The 18,727-nt window shown below is 41.7% G+C and overlaps 2 protein-coding genes across 3 annotated transcripts; one reads left to right on the top strand and one right to left on the bottom strand.

The window, feature by feature from the left end:
- Positions 1-21: 21 nt before the first annotated feature.
- Positions 22-11,660, bottom strand: LOC123982314 (palmitoyl-protein thioesterase ABHD10, mitochondrial-like). Of its 2 annotated transcripts, none has more exons than XM_046067771.1 (6): positions 11,624-11,660; positions 7,219-7,476; positions 6,635-6,821; positions 4,466-4,577; positions 803-940; positions 22-698 (listed from the first exon to the last, which is right to left on the bottom strand). In XM_046067771.1, exons 1-6 carry the CDS (start codon positions 11,643-11,645, stop codon positions 357-359), a joined length of 1,059 nt encoding a protein of 352 aa, XP_045923727.1. In that variant the 5' UTR covers positions 11,646-11,660; the 3' UTR covers positions 22-356. The 2 variants fall into 2 exon arrangements, with proteins under 2 accessions (XP_045923727.1, XP_045923734.1); XM_046067778.1 differs by having other exon boundaries at positions 7,279-7,476.
- ythdf3 (YTH N(6)-methyladenosine RNA binding protein 3) lies at positions 10,702-18,437 on the top strand. Its single transcript, XM_046067529.1, has 5 exons — positions 10,702-11,233; positions 11,654-11,678; positions 12,009-12,088; positions 12,308-14,008; positions 17,317-18,437. The coding sequence occupies exons 1-5, from the start codon at positions 11,210-11,212 to the stop codon at positions 17,338-17,340; spliced, it is 1,854 nt and encodes a 617-aa protein (XP_045923485.1). The 5' UTR covers positions 10,702-11,209; the 3' UTR covers positions 17,341-18,437.
- The last annotated feature ends 290 nt before the right edge of the window (positions 18,438-18,727 follow it).

Below are 18,727 nucleotides of genomic sequence, written 5' to 3'. Positions count from 1 at the left end.
AATAAAAAAGGCACAGGAAAACTATGTGTCTAAGAGGAAGAGGAAAACAGTCAAACGATAAGAAACAGCAACAATTGCAGACCTAATAAAGGCAAACATAACACTCCATATTATAACCTGGAACACACAAATGCAACCTGAAGATATAAGGGAACAACTAGCAGGAGAGCTCCCTTTCAATATAGTTTGCACTGTAACGGCATGTGAAAATGACAGATCATGTACAGGGAGAATAACAGATGGATAAAAGGTCACATTTGGCGAGACACATGCCACTGTTTGGTAAATTTTTAGAGGGCTGACTTCCCAGTAAACACAGTCCTTCTCGCCTTATCTCAGCAACCTCTCAAGCTCACTCAGACCAAAGTGGTCAGCTTGTCTATGAGATCGTCAATAGTGTAGACCATGAGTTTGATATCGTCCTTGTCAGACATACGGTGCTGGCCATGTCGCCGAAGGATGACATCCACGTCAGGGCTGAGGACGCGTTCTGCAACCTGCATGGAGATGTGCCAGGGGACGTCATCATCTTTAAGCCCATGAATGAGCCGAACGGGACAGGTGATGGGGATGGGACTCTGGAGCACACAGTGATTTTCTGCCTCGTGCAGAAAGTCCATGCTAAATTTGTAAAGACCCTCCTCTGAGTGTTTGGTGGGCACGATCCACTCACCCTTTTCCTCAAACTCCTTGCGTGTCTGCGCATTCAAACACGGACAAATCCAACTCAGAAAAACATTTCAATGAAAACGACTGCAATGTTTCAAATGACACGAAATGTCATAATATTATATGTTCCTACCTCCAGAGGAAGAGAGTTGAACGATGTGACAAGGTGGTCAGCAGCAGTGGAGATGCCCACCAGTGCTGCAGTCTTCTCTGGTCTTGCAATGGCTGCCAGCAGCATGAGCCAACCACCTATACTGGAACCCACCATTATCTACAAGTAAGAAAAACACTTTAACTAGACTGTAAATCACCTGACCAACTGATAAATAAAAAAAATGTACAAACCCCCCCCCCCCCAACATCTAATAAAATTAATAGCAGACTCAATCAGCTCAAACACGGCAGTGGAAAACAATGATAGCACAAATGTGGTAACAGTGCCATCTCCTGGAGACATGGTGTAACATCCAATGACTAGTAGGGATGGAAGTTTGAAGGATTTTATTAATTCCATTGTTGATTCTGCTGTTCTACCAGATTGGTTTTCTAATAAATACCTTTGTTGTGTGCAAACAGAGATTTTGAATAGGCTGCAGGTTTTACAGTGTTAATTATTTTGCTTAATCTCTGTAAAAAGCTGAGTTTGAAAAAAAAAATTATATACATATATACACACACACACACACACACACACACACACACACACACACACACACACACACACACACACACACACACACACACCAAAAGTTCCATTCCTCTCAAAGATGTATGCACAGAGTTTGACACCAGAAGGATGTTTTCACATTAACCTGCTAAAGGGGGAAAAGTTTTGCTGACCATAAATCTGAGTTCTGATTTTGTGACAACACAACTAATTTGAAGCGTCCATTACATAAACTGAGAATGTACAAAAAAAACCCAATTCAACTTCTGAACAATATGTGCATACTCACAGGATCTGGATTTTTGAATAGGTAGCTGTAATTTTTGGTGATGCATGATATGGATTTTTTTACCCACAGATCCCATAACCAATAATTGCCTTACTCTTATGGCTGATACCAATCTGATTCCCAATAATTCCTTCATATTTTTGTAAATTAAAATTAAGTTAATAACCTGTAATCTTTACACACCTGATGGTTAGAACAGCTAAGAGGTCATGTGCAGCAACGGGAACACTCTTCATATGGCCAGTCGCCAAACTAAGCATACTCACTGGGCGTCAGGAGTCCATATGTCCATGGTAAAACTTATGTCACTCACGTTGGTATCGGGCAGACTATGAATGTTTGGTGACCAGACCATACAGGGAAGGAAGCGATACATCTACAAAGTTGCGGTGGCTTAGGACAGTGTATCGGGGCTCTAAATATGTTATTAGCTGGTGAAATCCTTGGTCTTCAACTACGGAAAAGGGCTGGTCATCAAATGCTAGGAATTCTATGACTGTCATTAATTGGACTGTCTTTGGTAAACTTACTGCAGTTTTCAAATGCTTGTAGCCAATTTTAGCGGCTGCTTCGTATTCTTTGTTTCTTTGAATTTTATTAATGCAAAGTTCACAACAAGAAAAAAAAACAAAAAAAAAACAAAACAATAGAAAGGATATAATTTATCAGATACATCTTACGTTGCCAGAAGCTCAAATTAAATTCAGTTCTTTTAGAATATTGGAATTTATCGCTTTCTTAATTTTTTTTTTTAAATGTTCTATTGAGGTCTTTTAGCACATCTTTAATGAGGTAACTGACCTCCATTATACATATATACCAATCAGCTATAAAATTATGACCACCTGCCTAATATTGTGTAGGTCCTCCTTTTGCCGGCAAAACAGCACTGACCCGTCGAGGCATGGACTCCACTAGACCCTGACGGTCTGTAAATTGTGAGGTGGGGCATCATGAGTCGGACTGTTTGTCCAGCACATCCCAAAGATGCTTGAATGGATTGAGATCTGGGGAATTTGGAGGTCAAGTCAAAACCCTGAACTCGTTGTGTTCCTCAAACCATTATTGAACCATTTGTACTTTGTGGCAGGACGCATTATGCTGCTGAAAGAGGCCACTGCCATCAAGGAATACCATGGTCTACCAGGTGTACGTGTCAAAGTAACATCAACATGAATGACAGGACCCAAGGTTTCCCAGCAGAACATTGCCCAAAGCATCACACTGCCTCCACTGGCTTGCCTTCTTCCCATAGTGCATCCTGGTGCCATATGTTCCCCAGGTAAGCGAAGCACACAAACCTGGCCATCCATATGATGTACAAGAAAACGTGATTCATCAGACCTAGCCACCTTCTTCCATTGCTTTGTGCCCAGTTTTGATGACTACGTGCCCATTGTAGTTGCTTTTGGCAGTGGACAGGGGTCAGCATGGGCACCCTGACAGGCCTATGGCCCATTTAGAGAGCATACATCCCTCCCTTTCTGATGGAGCACCATGGGACCTAACTTCGGAAAATATATGTACGGTAGTCAATGGCAAGAGATAACTAATTTTATGATCCCGTTTGAATTGTGCTCTGAATCACATAAAAGTCAAGAAAGTCGCAGTTTGATGTACAACTGTGGAGGTACAAGCCTGTGAAAATACATAATTACAAAGAACACAGACCCAAAAGTCATGTACGTGATGTCGTAACAATAAACGTTAGCTAGCATTACCGCGCTAACATGTTGTGACGTATATTTTGTATGTGACGTATATTTTGCCCGAGAGATGTAGTTCATTGAACGGTTTTCCACACAAAAAAACCCACATAACTTTACTGTTTTCCGACAAACTGCAACTTTCTTGACTTGCAAAATTATCTTTTAAATTGACAAACATCATATGTGTAATTCAGGGCACAAATTCAAACAGGTCCAAAAAATATAAGTTGTCTCTCGCCTTTGACTACCGTACATATTTTTTCCGAAATAAGGTCCCATGGGCCGGAAACGGAAGCGAGTGACCTGCATCAACTTTTTCAGCAATTTGGCCTAAAGTAGCAATTTGGCCTACAAGTGCTGCAGTTTTGTAGATGCTCTGACCCAGTTGTCTAGGCATCATTATGTTCACTTGCTGCCAAGTACATCCCTCCCACTGACAGGTGCAATGGTAACGAGATAATAAGTGTTATTCACTTCACCTCCGTCATAATGTTATGGCTGATCGGTGTACACAAATTATTATTCAAAGGAGAGTATTTTTATTTCTTAAATATGTTTGGAGGGGATCTTCAAACCAAACAAAATATGCACTAATTCAATGAAAAAAATAAAGGCTGCCTGTGTGGCTCTGATGTTTACTTTATACAGTATGTTTATATTTTTACTGACTTATTTTAGTGGTAACACAGACACACTTGCACTTGGATGTAGGTTATTAAAAACACCATATTCTTTTAATTAAATCCATGCATTTTGAGCAATTATAATCCTGTAATTGTAACTTCTGACTGAAATCAATGTTTAGCGAGTTTTACATTTTGCCCTTGTTGTCCAGCTTGTTAAAATACATCCATGCATTTCAAGATCTCTGTGAAGTCTTACATGAAAAGCAAAGACAATGCTTGGTCCTGAGAGCAAGTCACTGTTTGCAATGCTCAGAAATCAATACCCGATATTGATTATTGATTTGTCAGAATGAGACAGTTCTCAGCATTCTGATCATTTGAAATCTTTTCTAAATGGGAACCAATGGGAGTCAAATCCTTTGTCTACTGAGCAACGTTTTTAGAACTTCATGATGATTACTAACCACCATTAACTTGCAAAGGTGCATGACTAAGAAATATTTACCTGAGGCCCCTCTGCTAACTCATCCAACACAAAAAGTACATCTTTTTTCCAGGTACCAATAGTTCCTTCTGCTTGCACCCCCTCTGAGGCCCCATGTCCTGTGTAATCAAACCTGGGAAAACATAAAAGGAACAGCCCATGATGGTCATGGGTATCAGACGGTAAAACAAAAGCAAGCCATGAGAGGCCAGGGACAAGGTTAATTTAGATTTTTTAAGACATTGTGTACAGTAAATTAGTTTTATACTCCTTGAAAATGGGATTAGGCCCTTGAGTATTCAGTATGATGGAGCCATGTCTTTTAAATCCAGTCGCCTCAGCAATGAAGGCTTTGCGGGACAATGCAGGGTTTGGAAGGATGGAGGTATTCTTTAAAATACTGAAATGATTCATTGAAAATTGAGAAAATCAAATGCTAATTTGGATTTACATAATTAATTGCTAGGTATGGCTTCTCACACGTTACAAGTTGTTTTTTTGTGGTCCACACTGTAAAAGGAATTCTTGTTGCTTTTCAATTTTGAAATTACTGAACATATCATTTAGGTCAGGTAAACAAAGGCTACATTTAAGTGAAAGAAATCACTGCTAGTTATAACTCTGAGATTCAAAAGGCATATGGCAGCTAAACAAAATCAGGTCCCCCAATGTCCATCCCTATTTTACAGAATCATCTTGGATCCCTGTCTTCAAATATATGCTGCCAGAAATCAGGGTGTGATATTTGACCTTTCATTTCAAAACAAAATACAAATGATGTTCAATCATGTTATTATCAATAAAGAAGAATCTCAAATATTAGGTATTTTCTCTCTTGACCTAATCTCAAGAAGGTCATTCATGCTTTTATTTCATGTCGGTTAGATTACTCTAAGTCACTGTATTCAGGTTTGGCCGAAAAAACTCACGCCTTCAGCTTGTAGAAAATGCAGATGCTTGGCATTTAAAAAAATACTAGAAGACAAGATTATATCAGCTCTGTTTTTAGCCTCTCTTCACTGGTTGCCAGCTCATTCTAGAATTGATTTTACTGATCACCTTTAAAGTGCCTTTTCTGCTCCCTTACAAGCCAGGACACAGCCTCAGATCCTCAGGTAGGGCTTTGCTGGCTTTTCCTGAGTCCCAGCTTATGACTGAAGGTGACAGGGCTTTGCATCAGGGCCCCTCGGCTCTGGATCTCCCTGCTTGAGTATATGATGCTTGCTGAATCAATTACATCTTTTAAATCACTTCTCAATAATCTTATTTAAAAAAGCATTATTAATTCTAGCACACTATTTTATTGCCAACATGTCCTGTCTGTCTTATTATTAGTATTTATCCCACAGTCTTTTTGGGCAGTCCGGCAACAAGGGCATTACAGTGCCAGTTTTCAGCACCTGGCTGAGACAAGATGGATTTAACTTCGGAAATATATTTAGGTGGTAAAATGTTGTTCTAGTTTTAGTCGTAATGCGGCTTGGGAAGTTAAGTTTTGAATGCCAGGTAACCCCCAAATTTCTAACCTGCTCACTGGGTTTATGAGATAGCGAGTTCCGTTTTCAGTGGATCTCCTGTCTCCGACCTCTAGCGCCTACCACAAGGTTCTCAGTCTTGTCTTTGTTTAAGTGCATAAAGTTTTGGGTCATCCAGTGTCTCATGCCACTGATACAGTAGACAAGGTCATTTATAGGACTGAGGTTGTCGTGTGAAAGTAAACTATAGACTAGCCAATCATGAGCATATGAATGGTAAGACACATTGTGTGAGAGATTGTGGCAAATTCACAACATTTGATTGGAGAAAAAAGCTCAGCAGGAATTGAACTTGATGTTTTTAACAGTCTATCAATAGTGGAGAATAGAAATTGAGCACTGTTTTGGCTATCATGTATAGGAGTGTAATTGTGGGTGTGTGTTGGGGCATGCAAGTTAGGGTTAGGGTTCATGTATTTTATTTCTGCTCCTGGCAACTCTGTAACGCACTTCGGATCATCTGTGTTGCGTGATTAGAGTTTAATTGGATTTAATGCAGAGTGCATGCAAGTTGTTTTGTTGGTATTGCAGGTGTTTCTTTGTCATCAAGAACTTTATGAATGAAGAATGTCTACTTGATCTGATCTAGTCTTTGTTTAGTATTATGAGATTATGAGCGTGCATGCTTCTTGAATCCTGTGTTTGGATGACTTACCTAAGGTATGAGTGTCCTAGAGACTTACAGAACTCCTCCAGAGCCTCAGCTTTCTGGCCATTCATGGTGGAGCCATATCCTGGGAGGAAGACCACACCTGGGCTCTTCCCCTTCACTCTTCTGTAGGCCAGCTTTGGAAGGTCTGGTCGTGAAGCATACTGAACTGTGGACTTGTGTCTCCTGTCTCCTGGTTGACACAGTGCAAAGTATTATTGCTATGGCAAAACATGTTATGTAAATAAATCAATGCATGCCATTTTAGCTAAATTAGATAGACAACTTCACTAAACACATTGCCACACCCCATTTTAGAGGATAAGGCTTGTCTTACAGCAAATTACAAAACCGCAAATGGGGGAACAGCGTGGGTACTTTTTCATATCGACCAAACATACCAATAATTTAGGCACAGTCACATACCTAAACTAAGCTAATCCATATCTAAGCGTTTCCAAAGACTGCGAGAACCAACGTAGACGGCGCAAAACCAGTCAAAAGCGCAAATACCATGCCGTTTACATGCCCTAATTTTCTAAGACGACGCAGTCTGTGTGAGCCACACCCCCTCCTCTCCGTTTAAATACCTTGTATCAAACTCAAGCCTTGTGGAATTAATTGTACCAAAAGCGGAGACTCGAACAAACCTTCCAGGCGCCTCGAAGACAAAGCTGCGAGCCCTCCGTTACTTAATATCTGTGAAAGTCCTCTGCGGCAGGACCTCAGCGCGACGGCTGCCATACTGCTCCGCGACCCGCTGATGAAGTATCGCGAGAGCAGCAGCAGTGACTCTCGTTTACTCACATGGCACATCAGTAGGGGTCCATTAGAGCCACAGCAGAGCTCTGTGGAGCAGAAGTAAAACTAGCAGCACTACAGTGTAAAAAACACTCCATTACAGGTAATAGTTCTGCATTCAACTTTTGCTTAAGTTAAAGTACAGACGTATTATGAAAAACATATTGAATGCACTTATGGGGCTATATGTAGTTTTCACGTTTTTACTTCCTTTTTGTCAAGTGGCCATAACTTCACTTAGAAATAAAGCACACGCCTGTTTTCACTATTCTGCTTTAAATGTGAAGGTATAGGGGTCGGGATGTAGTTACTTGCAAGCTCCCGAGCCTCTTGCCAACCACAGCGGCAACACCGCTAACGAAATGCAGTCCAGTAAACACCACAAAACAGATGCATTGATGGTCAGTATTTTATTTTGTGTATACTTCACATAATTTCTAATAACAAGGCTGAATATGGAGAAGTTGCTTCTTTCCTAGTAAAAGTTGGAAGTGGAATACATATAATTTCAGTTTATATTTTCAACCTGCCATATGTATCCCCCCTCCATAATGCACAGCTGATGACTCAGAACATCCTGAATGTTCCCTGAAGGTCCTCCAGATAACGTCCCCAAAGAACTCCACATCGTGACTGTCTGGGAACGTTGTGGGAACATTACCAAGCGACGTTCCTGACACCAGCGAGACGTTTTCAAAACGTTTAATTTACGAAAAAATATTGTCCTAACAATGTTCCCAGAACATCCTGAATGTTCCCTGAAGGTCCTCCAAATAACGTCCCCAAACCCTTTGAAGAACTCCACATCGGGACTGTCTGGGAACGTTGTGGGAACATTATCAAGCAACGTTCTTGACGTTCTCACAACATTCTGGAAACACTGAGTTTCAGAATTAAATATTGTCCACTACATGTTCCCAGAACGTCCTGAATTTTCCCTGAAGGTCCTCCAAATAACGTCCCCAAACCCTTTAAAGAACTCCACATCGTGACTGTCTGGGAACATTCTGGCAACGTTACCAGGCGACACCAGTGTGGACGTTCTCAGAACGTAAAATATCTAGCTGGGATCAAGTATCCAACTATGGCAGGTTGAAAAATCCAGACTGAAATAATATGTAACCCACAATACCTTTTTGTAGGAAAGAAGAAACTTCTCTATATTCATCCTTGTTAGACATGTGGTGAAGTATACACAAAATAAAATACTTGAAAGTAGGCCATCATCTGTGCTTTATGGAGGGTGATACATGTACAGTAATTGCTTTGTGTGTATTAAAAGTGCTATTTAAATGCAATGCATTATTAAATGAAATGATAATAATTTACTCTTTAAGGAACCCCTCCTGCGAGAACAATATCCAAAAGCTATCAGTTCCAATGGCAACATGGATTACAAGGACAAAATATTGTCTACAATGCTGCATTCAGTTCAATGTACATTTCGAGTCAAGTACGGGGCCTAGATATAACTGAGGCGAGCAATGTGTTAAACTGATTACAGTGATCTTAATTTTACAGTATCGACTGCTATAGCTATTTGTAGAAGCAGCTTCCTTACCAAAGGTTACAGTGTGTCTGGATCTAGCTTCCAAACAGTAACATGAATGACCAAGTGATCGAGTCTGTGGTCACTGTATTGTATTATAGTATTATTGGATCTTTTTATATTTTTTGTATACTTGTAAATTTTTTCTGATCTCCTTACTTTTTATATATTTATATTACTATTTATATTATGTGTAGGCCTACTGTAAGCACCAATTCATACCAAGGCAAATTCCTCGTATGTGAAAATGTACCTGGCAAAAAACCCGATTCTGATTCTGATTCTGAATGTCAATGTCAATGTTTGCTTTACGAGGGAAAATACATAGTTGTCTTGTTTAGACATTCTCAATTCAGCACAATGGAAAAAATGTTCAAGAACACATAACGTTGTCTAAGTATAAAAGCATGTGTCAGCTTGCTTTTCAAACCCTTGTTGATGAACTCGTAAACAGCAATACTAAAATGATAGATTAAACAATCCACATTAAACTTCAGTGAACTCAAAGGTCCACCTTCATCACGGAAAGGCTGCACTCTCCCATGGAAGGGAGGACACTTCCTATCAGGTGTAACTTCCTTGGCACGACACCGGTATGCTGGTGTGTCCCCTCGTTTATTGCGGGATCTCTGAAAGCAGTTTTGTTTCGGGATTATGCTGGCTCATGAGTTTGGGCCGTGCACGCGTATGAGCACACATCTGGTTGCAATCTTAAAACTGCACTGCTAGTGGCCGCTGAAAACTGCATGTTGTCCCTTTAAAGTAGGCCTATCAAAAGAAAAAGTGGCCTACCAGAATGGGCCTTGTCTTGCCAATGTTATAATATTGCATTACTGAATAAATATTATTGATACATAAATGTGTGAATGCAGCATTTTAATGTCAGAGCTGGTTGCGGTGGAGCTGATAGTTTATATTGTACTGTTGGGCAGTTTAATCTTCATCATATTTTATCAAATGACCAAATGATTTGTATACATAGGCCTAATCTTAATCTGCAAAGCAACTTGTCGCTATAGCCGTTAGACAAAGCAGTGGATTAAAAGTATAAAGTGGAATGGAAAAGTAAAGTACAAATACCTCAAAACTTTACTTAAGTGCAGTACGTGGCTAAATGCAGCAGTTATATTATGGAGTTTCTAGCTCTATGCAATTATATGATAAAATTATTATGACTTTTTAAACACATATTTTTCTCTAGTTTGTTCTTACTCATGCAGATCCCATTCCACTTAATTTCTGCACTTCAGTAACATATTTCATGTATGGTGGCAGTCAGAAGCCTATGTGTGTGGCCTTAAAGTAGGCTATTTGTCAAAAAAAAAAATACTGAAAAACTATTTCAGTGTTTTATACTTTGGAATATATATTACGCATTTACTTAAGTAGTAGCAATACCACACTGTAAAAATACTGTTACATGTGAGAGTCATGCAATCAAAATGGCCCCTGTGTGTGTTACATTGTAGGCCTATATGATGCATTCCTGTGCAGATATCATTTTAATGTTGCAATTGGTTAAGGTGGACTTATTGTATACTTTATTTATACTATCAGGTAATTTTTATGGGTTCATCATACATTTTGGAAAATACTCAAGTAAAGTACAAATACCTCACAATTGTACTTAAATAAATGTATTTAGTTACTTTTTTGCATAAGGCTTATCCACATGCAGGCGCATATCCATTACTAGGTTTGGCACGTAGTATTGGCTAAGCTATAGGGGGCTCCCTACTGCCAGAGGGACCATTATTTAGGCAGGATATTACAAGGCTAAAATAAACCCTGGACGGAGAATATAATGAAAGTAGCGGGGAACTTGTGTGTTTGTGACCGTCATGTTAAGTGTCAGCTTGTAACATGACTCAGAGCGTCACAGGCGGAAGGTCACCGAGCAGCAGATCGGAACGGAAGCTGGAGTAAAGAGCCCGTCCGCCATTGTGGAATATGGTAAAGGATATTCCAGTAAGACACTAGTCAGTTTCAGCTTGACTGTTAAAGGAGGATCGGACACGTTAACTGACGCCTTCTCCGCGGACACAAAGTCGTCGTTTGTAACAGCCAGAAGAACCGGATCGTCGACAGGGCTGACCGCGGGAGGAAAACGGACGCCTCCTAACCGCCACAGAGTGATTGGACAACCCGAGAGACGAGCCAGGAAAGCACCGAAGTCAGGGGGAAGCCGTGGACAGTCTGACTAAACAGCGATCAGTTTCGGTTTCTGGAGGATGTCTGCGACCACAGTCGATCAGGTTCGTGTATTGGCAGCGCAGAGGTGCTGTAAATTAGGCGTTCGGCGAAATCAAACTTTGCCGACAACAGTTTGATCTGGTTTGGCACGCCAGATCAAACAGCCTGAAAAAGTCTTTGATATATGATAGCTATTAGCTCTAATGTAGGCCGGCTGTATTGCCAACCAACTCTAGCTGTAGCCGGTTGCCAATGCGGCAGCGTTTACTGGATGTCAGAGCGTTTGACATCCGGTCAATAACGCGAAGCAACCTGTAAATGCTAACATCCGGGCTGAAGGTTTTAGCTCGAGGTTACCAACATCGACTGTTACAGTTATCTGTGTAGGATACAGCCTGCTCTCTGTGTGTGAGTGCTTCTTCTTTCCAGTCGTGATATGACCACAGTCTCACCTCTTTTTCCTATGCTGCCCATTCTTTCAGAGACCTAAAGGACAAGGAAATAAAGGTAAGGCTTTTGATAGTGGTATTTAAATGGGAGAAGAACGTCTGTTTTTTTTAAATGTAGTTCAGTGTGGCACCGCCGGCTGTTTTGATGTAAAATGAGCTAACTTAGCGTGCTATCAGAGTAGCTACTTGGTGCTTTGAAACTGTAGCCTAAACAGCAGCTTATTATCTTACCGTTGTTGACTTTCCCCAATTCTGCATTTGTTTTGATAATGTGGCATGCACTGAGATGTTATAATTTTTAATATTTGACTATATACCAAAATATTATCTTGAGCCTGTATTATTTCAGTGTATGTGATGATTTAATCTCCTCTCTTTCCATCCTTAGTGCAAAACGGATCAATGCATCAAAAGGATGGTGTGAATGATGATGATTTTGAGCCTTACCTGAGTGGCCAGACAAATCAGGTAATGGCCTACAATGAACCATAATAAGCTGTGTCCTGCCTGACAGTGTGTCACCTAGAACTTGGGCCAGTATTTATCTTATAACTTTATGTTATGGACAGATTATTTTAGGATAATTCTATGTGTCTGTCGAGTTATGTGTTAAATTATTAGCAGATTTTTAAACTGTACTGTCATTTTGTAAAGTACATTAACTGACTGTCTCCCTATGCCACACAGAGTAACAGCTATCCACCAATGTCTGACCCCTACATGCCCAGCTACTATGCTCCATCCATTGGTTTCCCTTACTCACTTGGAGAGGCTGCTTGGTCCACAGCAGGAGACCCTCCTATGCCCTACCTTACTACCTATGGACAGATGAGCAATGGCGAGCCGCATTTCATCCCCGACGGTGTGTTCAGCCAGCCAGGTGCCCTTGGGAACACCCCTCCCTTCCTGGGCCAGCATGGCTTCAACTTCTTCCCTGGAAATGCAGACTTTTCCACCTGGGGTACCAGTGTCTCTCAGGGTCAGTCCACGCAGACCTCAGTCTACAGTAACAGCTATGGGTATGCCCCCAGCTCGCTGGGTCGGGCCATCACAGACGGACAGGCAGGCTTCGGAAGTGACACCCAGCTTAGTAAAGTCCCGGTGCTGAACAGCATTGAGCAGAGTATGACGGGGTTAAAACTAGGTACGGACATGGTGGCAGCTGTCACCAAAACCGTGGGCTCACCCCTAGGAGGCACAGCAGGTATGAGCAGCATGGCAGCCAATAGCCTCCCTCCATCTGTCAGCTCGTCCGCACCGAAACCTGCCTCCTGGGCAGCCATTGCCAAGAAGCCGGCCAAGCCACAGCCTAAGGTCAAACCCAAAGCCAACATGGGGATGGGGGGAGGTGCCACCATTCCCCCACCCCCAATAAAGCACAATATGAACATTGGTACTTGGGACGATAAGGGCTCTCTGAACAAGCCCCCACTAGCTCAGACTATGATGCCCCCGCAGCCTATGGTGCAGCAGACCCTCCTAGCTCAGCACCAGCCCTTACTGCAGAACCCGTTGCCCCCTCAGCCTCAACATCAGTCCCAACACCAACATCAGCACCAACACCAACATCAACATCAACATCCGCACCAACACCAGCCCTTCCAGCTCCAGTCTCTCCAGTCTCCCCAACACCCCCATCCTATGCCCCCTGGCCCCCCACACCTGCACCTGACTTCTCAGCCTGGCCCCCCACAGCCCCTTCATCAGCAACAACCCCAGCAGCCTGGCCCACCCCCCAACCGTTGGGTGGCTCCCAGGAACCGGGGTGAGGGCTTCGGTTTGGGTGGGGGAGTCCCACTGAGTGCTTCCCCTTGCTCTGGAGAGGTGCACCCCGTGCTGGAGAAACTCCGTGCCCTCAACAACTACAACCCCAAAGACTTTGACTGGAACTTGAAAAATGGACGTGTTTTCATTATCAAGAGCTATTCAGAAGATGACATCCACCGCTCAATCAAGTACTCTATCTGGTGCAGTACAGAACATGGCAACAAGCGCCTGGATGGCGCCTACCGCTCACTGGGCAACAAGGGGCCCCTGTACTTGTTGTTCAGCGTCAATGGCAGTGGGCACTTCTGTGGCGTGGCTGAGATGCGCTCACTGGTGGACTACAATGCCTATGCAGGCGTCTGGTCTCAGGACAAGTGGAAGGGCAAATTTGAGGTGAAGTGGGTTTTCATCAAAGACGTGCCCAACAACCAGCTGCGTCACATCCGGCTGGAGAACAATGACAACAAGCCAGTGACCAACTCCAGGGACACTCAGGAAGTGCCTCTGGAGAAGGCCAAACAAGTGCTTAAAATTATCGCCACTTACAAGCATACCACCTCAATCTTTGATGACTTTGCACATTATGAGAAACGTCAGGAAGAGGAGGAGGCTCTGAGGAAGGTGAGATAAAGAGCTCTGTCCCCTGTAAATAGGTTGTTTGTATGCATGAGACTGTTCAATTTACCCTTTAATTCAAAGGGAGGCTAACTTTCACTGAGTCACTGCTGCAGGCTGTAGCCAGACTGTAATCAGCTGATCTTGTTCCACCTGCTCTTAGACAGAGGTTGTAACATCCTTAACTGAATAAACAGTTAGGTGTAAATGGAAGTTCCCAGAGGCCTGTCAGCAGATTGACTTGCCACCATTACTCATAAGATGGCTCAGGAAACCCTGATTCCTCATCAGCCATCTTGTGCTGTTGAGATTGTGATGATCTGCCCAAGTGGAGTTGGGCGCATAGAGGCTTCCTGAAATAGCCCACATTCCTGGCATTCCTTCTTTCAGACAAAGGCAGATGCAGGCTCTGATCTCCCTTTGAATGCCAAGCCTCTGTGCTCTCCACAGGCCCCTCATATGCTTTATTAGTCTTTAACAACATAAGCTCTGCTTGCAAAGTGGCTGCAACATGCCACAGAGTTGGTACACTTTTCGTCAGATGTTCTAAAGGGTTGATATAAAAAAAGAGGTTTCCCAGGAAACTACATGATAAAATGCATGATTACATTCGTCTGTCTACAGTTCTGAAAAGCACACACAGTGTAAGCCTGCGCCGTTGGAAGAGAAACTAAAATATGTTGCAGCAGTAATAACAGTGGTGTACCACAAATGTTAGCCTAAGTAGTAAAAACTCTGTGGGATGCTGCTTTTGTGGAAAAACAGCAGCCACGGAGTGAATAACATGTTATCATTGCCAGCGCTCTGCTGCATCCATTCTTGGATTCACCGGTATGCTAATCTTATTGTGTTTAGAAAACCCCCATGACTGGCTCCCTCCTTTTCTCCCACTCTCCCAAATGCTGGTGCTCCATTGATGCTGTATTGACTCCTCGCTGCTGACCTTGTTAATATGCGCTGGGTTACTTTCTCATAAATATTTCAAGTCAATGTTTTCAGGCTTCTGAAAGCAACCTGTCAGTAGAAAGCCTGTTTCAGCCTGCGTTGTGCAGGCGTTGCGCTGTGCTGCTTTTGTAGCCCTGACCTCCTACATGACAGGAACGGCCCAGCTGAGGCCTCACCCTCCAAGGTTAATTGTTCTCTATTGTTTGGCCTGTCCTTCCCGAACTTTGAGAGGTGTCAGACCAGCACAGCTACCTGCGCAAAAACATCTTCCTGAAGTGTTTTTTAAAGATAACTTTGGATCTAAATGTTGTTGCAGGATTTTATTAGCATAACTAATTTGGCAATTAATACTTGGTGGTTAGCTCCTTCTTTCTCTGCATACACGGTATAATAAGGAAGATCATGGCGTGTTAGGGTAAATACCAGTCTGCTGTGAAGGTTACATTTGTATGATGCCAATAACAATGTACTTCATTGGATTGCTGGTAGCACCAGGAAGGAGTTTTATTACCTGGAAATCAGACCTAATATCAATTCAGGCTTTTATAGGATTTTATATTAAAAAAAAGAAAATCTAAACATTTTCACCCATTTGAAAAATGCCCATTTTATGAATAAAGTATAACTTTGTCAATTAGTTTTAATCAAATAATTGAAAACAATCTGACCATCAATCTCTCTGAGGTATAAGGTTTTGTATACAATGAATTTTGTGAAGGTTTTTGTCCCGAGAGCCACAACCCTTCTGAGGATAGAGTTACACCTGGGGCCTGGGTCTCGCAGGGCTTTTCCCAGACCACTGACATGGAAACCCACTGCTCAAAGAGGACACTGTTTCACCAAATAATAGCACAAAGAGTCCAAGTCCCTGGGTTGTTTTTACTTTGGTGTTTTTTTTCCACTGTTACCACTGTTTAGTATTTTTAACGAGAAACTGACTGTTTAACAACATTACTCTGTTTTTTTTTTTTAGTTCATTACACACCATTGAATATTTGATATTACTGGTGTGTATCTGTTGAGTATGCGTCATTTTGGTCTGGTGTTTATTCAAAAGAACGGCATTACTACAAGGTGAGGGTAGTGGCTGCAGTGTAAACATAGCTGAACGTTTTGGTTAGTGCATATCTGAGGCCTACTAAACTCATCTTCTCCTTGTTTTTCTTACAGCATATCCTCTCTTGCACTGTCTCTCACTTATTTTAACTCTAAACAGAAAAAGGTCTGTGTGTCCTCCTTACTTATGTGATGGATTAGTTTTCCAGTGAGAAGTATAGACTTGGCTAAAAATAATGTGGTTCTCTTTTGTATTTTTTTGGGCAGTTTTTTTCAGTAAATCACTAATCATGCTTTTTTTAAAATTTTTTATCCTTGCACGATTGTTTGTGATGTCTTTAATTAAGTTATATTGGGGAATTTAATGATATATAATGTAATATAACGTACACAAATTGGGTTTTCTGTGATCTAAACCTCAACCGGTTATCACTGAAATAGGTTTGGAAAACCAGCACTTTCTTTAGAGAATAGGAATTCAAACTGCATAGCATCGTCATTATTTACAAAGGCTTATGAAAAATGGAACAAACATGACGTGAAAAATGCATTTGGTTTTAGATTTCTGAAAAGACATCTGTTCTCAAATGGTCAGACTTGATAGAAAATGCTTATTTGTAGTTAACTTTCAGCAGCAGACTATACTTTTCATTGTCTTTGGTCCCTTCTGAGACACCCAGTCTGTTTCTCAGATTAATAAAATTTTAAATTGAATCTCCACTATAAATCAAGCAATTTCATAGAAACTACTTGTAACAGGCTTTAACTGCAGCATCAATCCCCAGTTGACTGATTGTTGTCAAGTCAATACCAGTCTTTGAGTTGTAATTGATTTAAAACGGTTTCTGCAAAGAATAGTTTGTATAATTCAAAGCACACATATGAATGTACTCAAAATAGAAACATTCACTAACTAATGCACAAGATTTGAAGAGTGGTAAGAACGCAGATCGACACAATAAAGCCATTCATTCAATGCATCTCTGCTAAGAAGGATAATCAATATCGATTGCATTAGTAAGTAGTTTTTGTTGATCTTCTCTGACACAGTAGTCCAGGACTCAAGTGTCACATCTTCTATGGAAGCCACATTGTGTCAGTGGTCCCAGATTTCCTTGCTTTGCCCTGGAGTAATTCTCTATTTCACTTGAGGCAATAAATGCATCTGAGTATAGAATGACATCTGCAAGACCAGGGGGAGCAGCTCTGATGTTGCTACTTTAGCTTCTGTGTATGTTTGCTGGTGAACTCTTGTTCCTCATGTCCTGATACCATGCACTGATGATCTCTTCTGTTTTTTTTTCTCTTGCCAGGAGCGCAATAGAAATAAACAGTAACCTTCAAGCAAGCTCTCTGCTAGAACTGCAACACTAATGACGTAGGACCTTAAATAAAATCTGCCTAACCCCAAAGAGGAAAGGCTCTCACAATCTTTCCGCTGAAGACGACAATGTATCTGAACACTTGAACATGACAATAGATGGACTCATCTGTATCCGTTGACTGGTGCATCAAACCCTGTGTTCCTGTCTCACGAGAAAAAGATCGTAGCCCACTTTGAAAACTGTCTTTAAAGCACTTTCAGTCCTTCTAAACAGCCTCTACCAATACCCTTAACTCTCTAACTCTGTGTTCTTCTTTTATTTTGTTTGTGAGCAACTAACTGACTAACCTAAGTAGTCAGAAGATTTCACCAGGCTTATTTGTAATGTTTTTTTTTGTTTTTTTAAATGCCTCAAATGTTTGGGATATAGTTGAGATATGTATAAATTAATCTTTTACTTGAATCTGTATTCAGCCGCTGATCCTCCTCAGACAGAGGTTTTGGTGATTGACAGGTAGGGCAAAATAATTGGGAAACAGCCACAATCATGCCAGTCATAGGATGTATCCTCCCCATCTGTTCTCTCCTTTTCTGCAATCTGCATCTGTTTCTGTGTACCAGAAGATTACAATTATGCAGCAGGCTGGATCTCACCAGCCAGGGCACATCTTTGTTATGTTTTTTTCTCTCTTGTGATTCTGTCATTCTGAAGTGCATTTGTCTGAGGAGAAACCTGCTGCTCTGGTAGAACTAGCGGTGGCCTCCTTGGGCCCTGTGGGTGACTGTCTTTGCTCTGATGTTGATGTACTCTGCTGTACCTCAGGGTCAATCAGACTGTCTGTCCTCAACAACTCTTAGCCTTTTTGGGAGAACCCCCACATCACCCCTCCTGCTTGGCTTGACTGGGGTTCCCCCAAAACGGCAAGACATCAACTGCAAGGATGTGACAGTTTTCTCCTCTAGGTAACTCACTAGCTAAATAAAAATTACTCATGTTTAGCGCAAATCTTGCTTTTGTGTTTTTACTCATTTGCCTCAGAAATGTATGCATCACTTCTATGCTTCTTACAGCAGTAGCTCTCAAATATAAACTCTTCTTCTGCAACACAAGCGGATCCTCCTTTGTCTTTTTGCAAATGTGCCTGTAAATAAGTGAGTGTATATACATATCACCAACATTACTGGGTGTAAAGTGTGTTGGTCCCGGGTGGGGGTGAGATTGACCATATAGTTCAAATATCAAAGGTGTACAATAAATAGACCTGAAGATGACACCACATTAGGATGTTCGTTATGTGGGAGGCATCCCTACCAGCCTGAAGTGGGTTACCAGTAGTTAACATCACAGTACAGTTGCAGGGTAACAACCCATAGTGGAATGCACGCACTTAACCTGTGTG

The sequence above is a fragment of the Micropterus dolomieu genome, linkage group LG01 (genome assembly GCF_021292245.1).
Source record: "Micropterus dolomieu isolate WLL.071019.BEF.003 ecotype Adirondacks linkage group LG01, ASM2129224v1, whole genome shotgun sequence".
NCBI classification, from domain to species: domain Eukaryota; kingdom Metazoa; phylum Chordata; class Actinopteri; order Centrarchiformes; family Centrarchidae; genus Micropterus; species Micropterus dolomieu.
The sequence above is the reverse complement of the archived record's forward strand: the minus strand, read 5'-3'. Positions and strand labels throughout refer to the sequence as shown.

Bases quoted from the DNA above. Each gene is read 5' to 3' on its own strand.
- ythdf3 (XM_046067529.1), top strand. From the start codon at position 11,210: ATGTCTGCGACCACAGTCGATCAG. The intron at 12,089-12,307 runs GTAATGGCCTAC...TATGCCACACAG, and splicing joins TGAGTGGCCAGACAAATCAG to AGTAACAGCTATCCACCAAT. The intron at 14,009-17,316 runs GTGAGATAAAGA...TTCTCTTGCCAG, and splicing joins AGGAGGAGGCTCTGAGGAAG to GAGCGCAATAGAAATAAACA.
- LOC123982314 (XM_046067771.1), bottom strand. From the start codon at position 11,645: ATGGGCAGCATAGGAAAAAGAG. The intron at 4,578-6,634 runs GTAAGTCATCCA...ATGTTTTCCCAG, and splicing joins CTAGGACACTCATACCTTAG to GTTTGATTACACAGGACATG. The intron at 699-802 runs GTAGGAACATAT...TTGAATGCGCAG, and splicing joins TCAACTCTCTTCCTCTGGAG to ACACGCAAGGAGTTTGAGGA.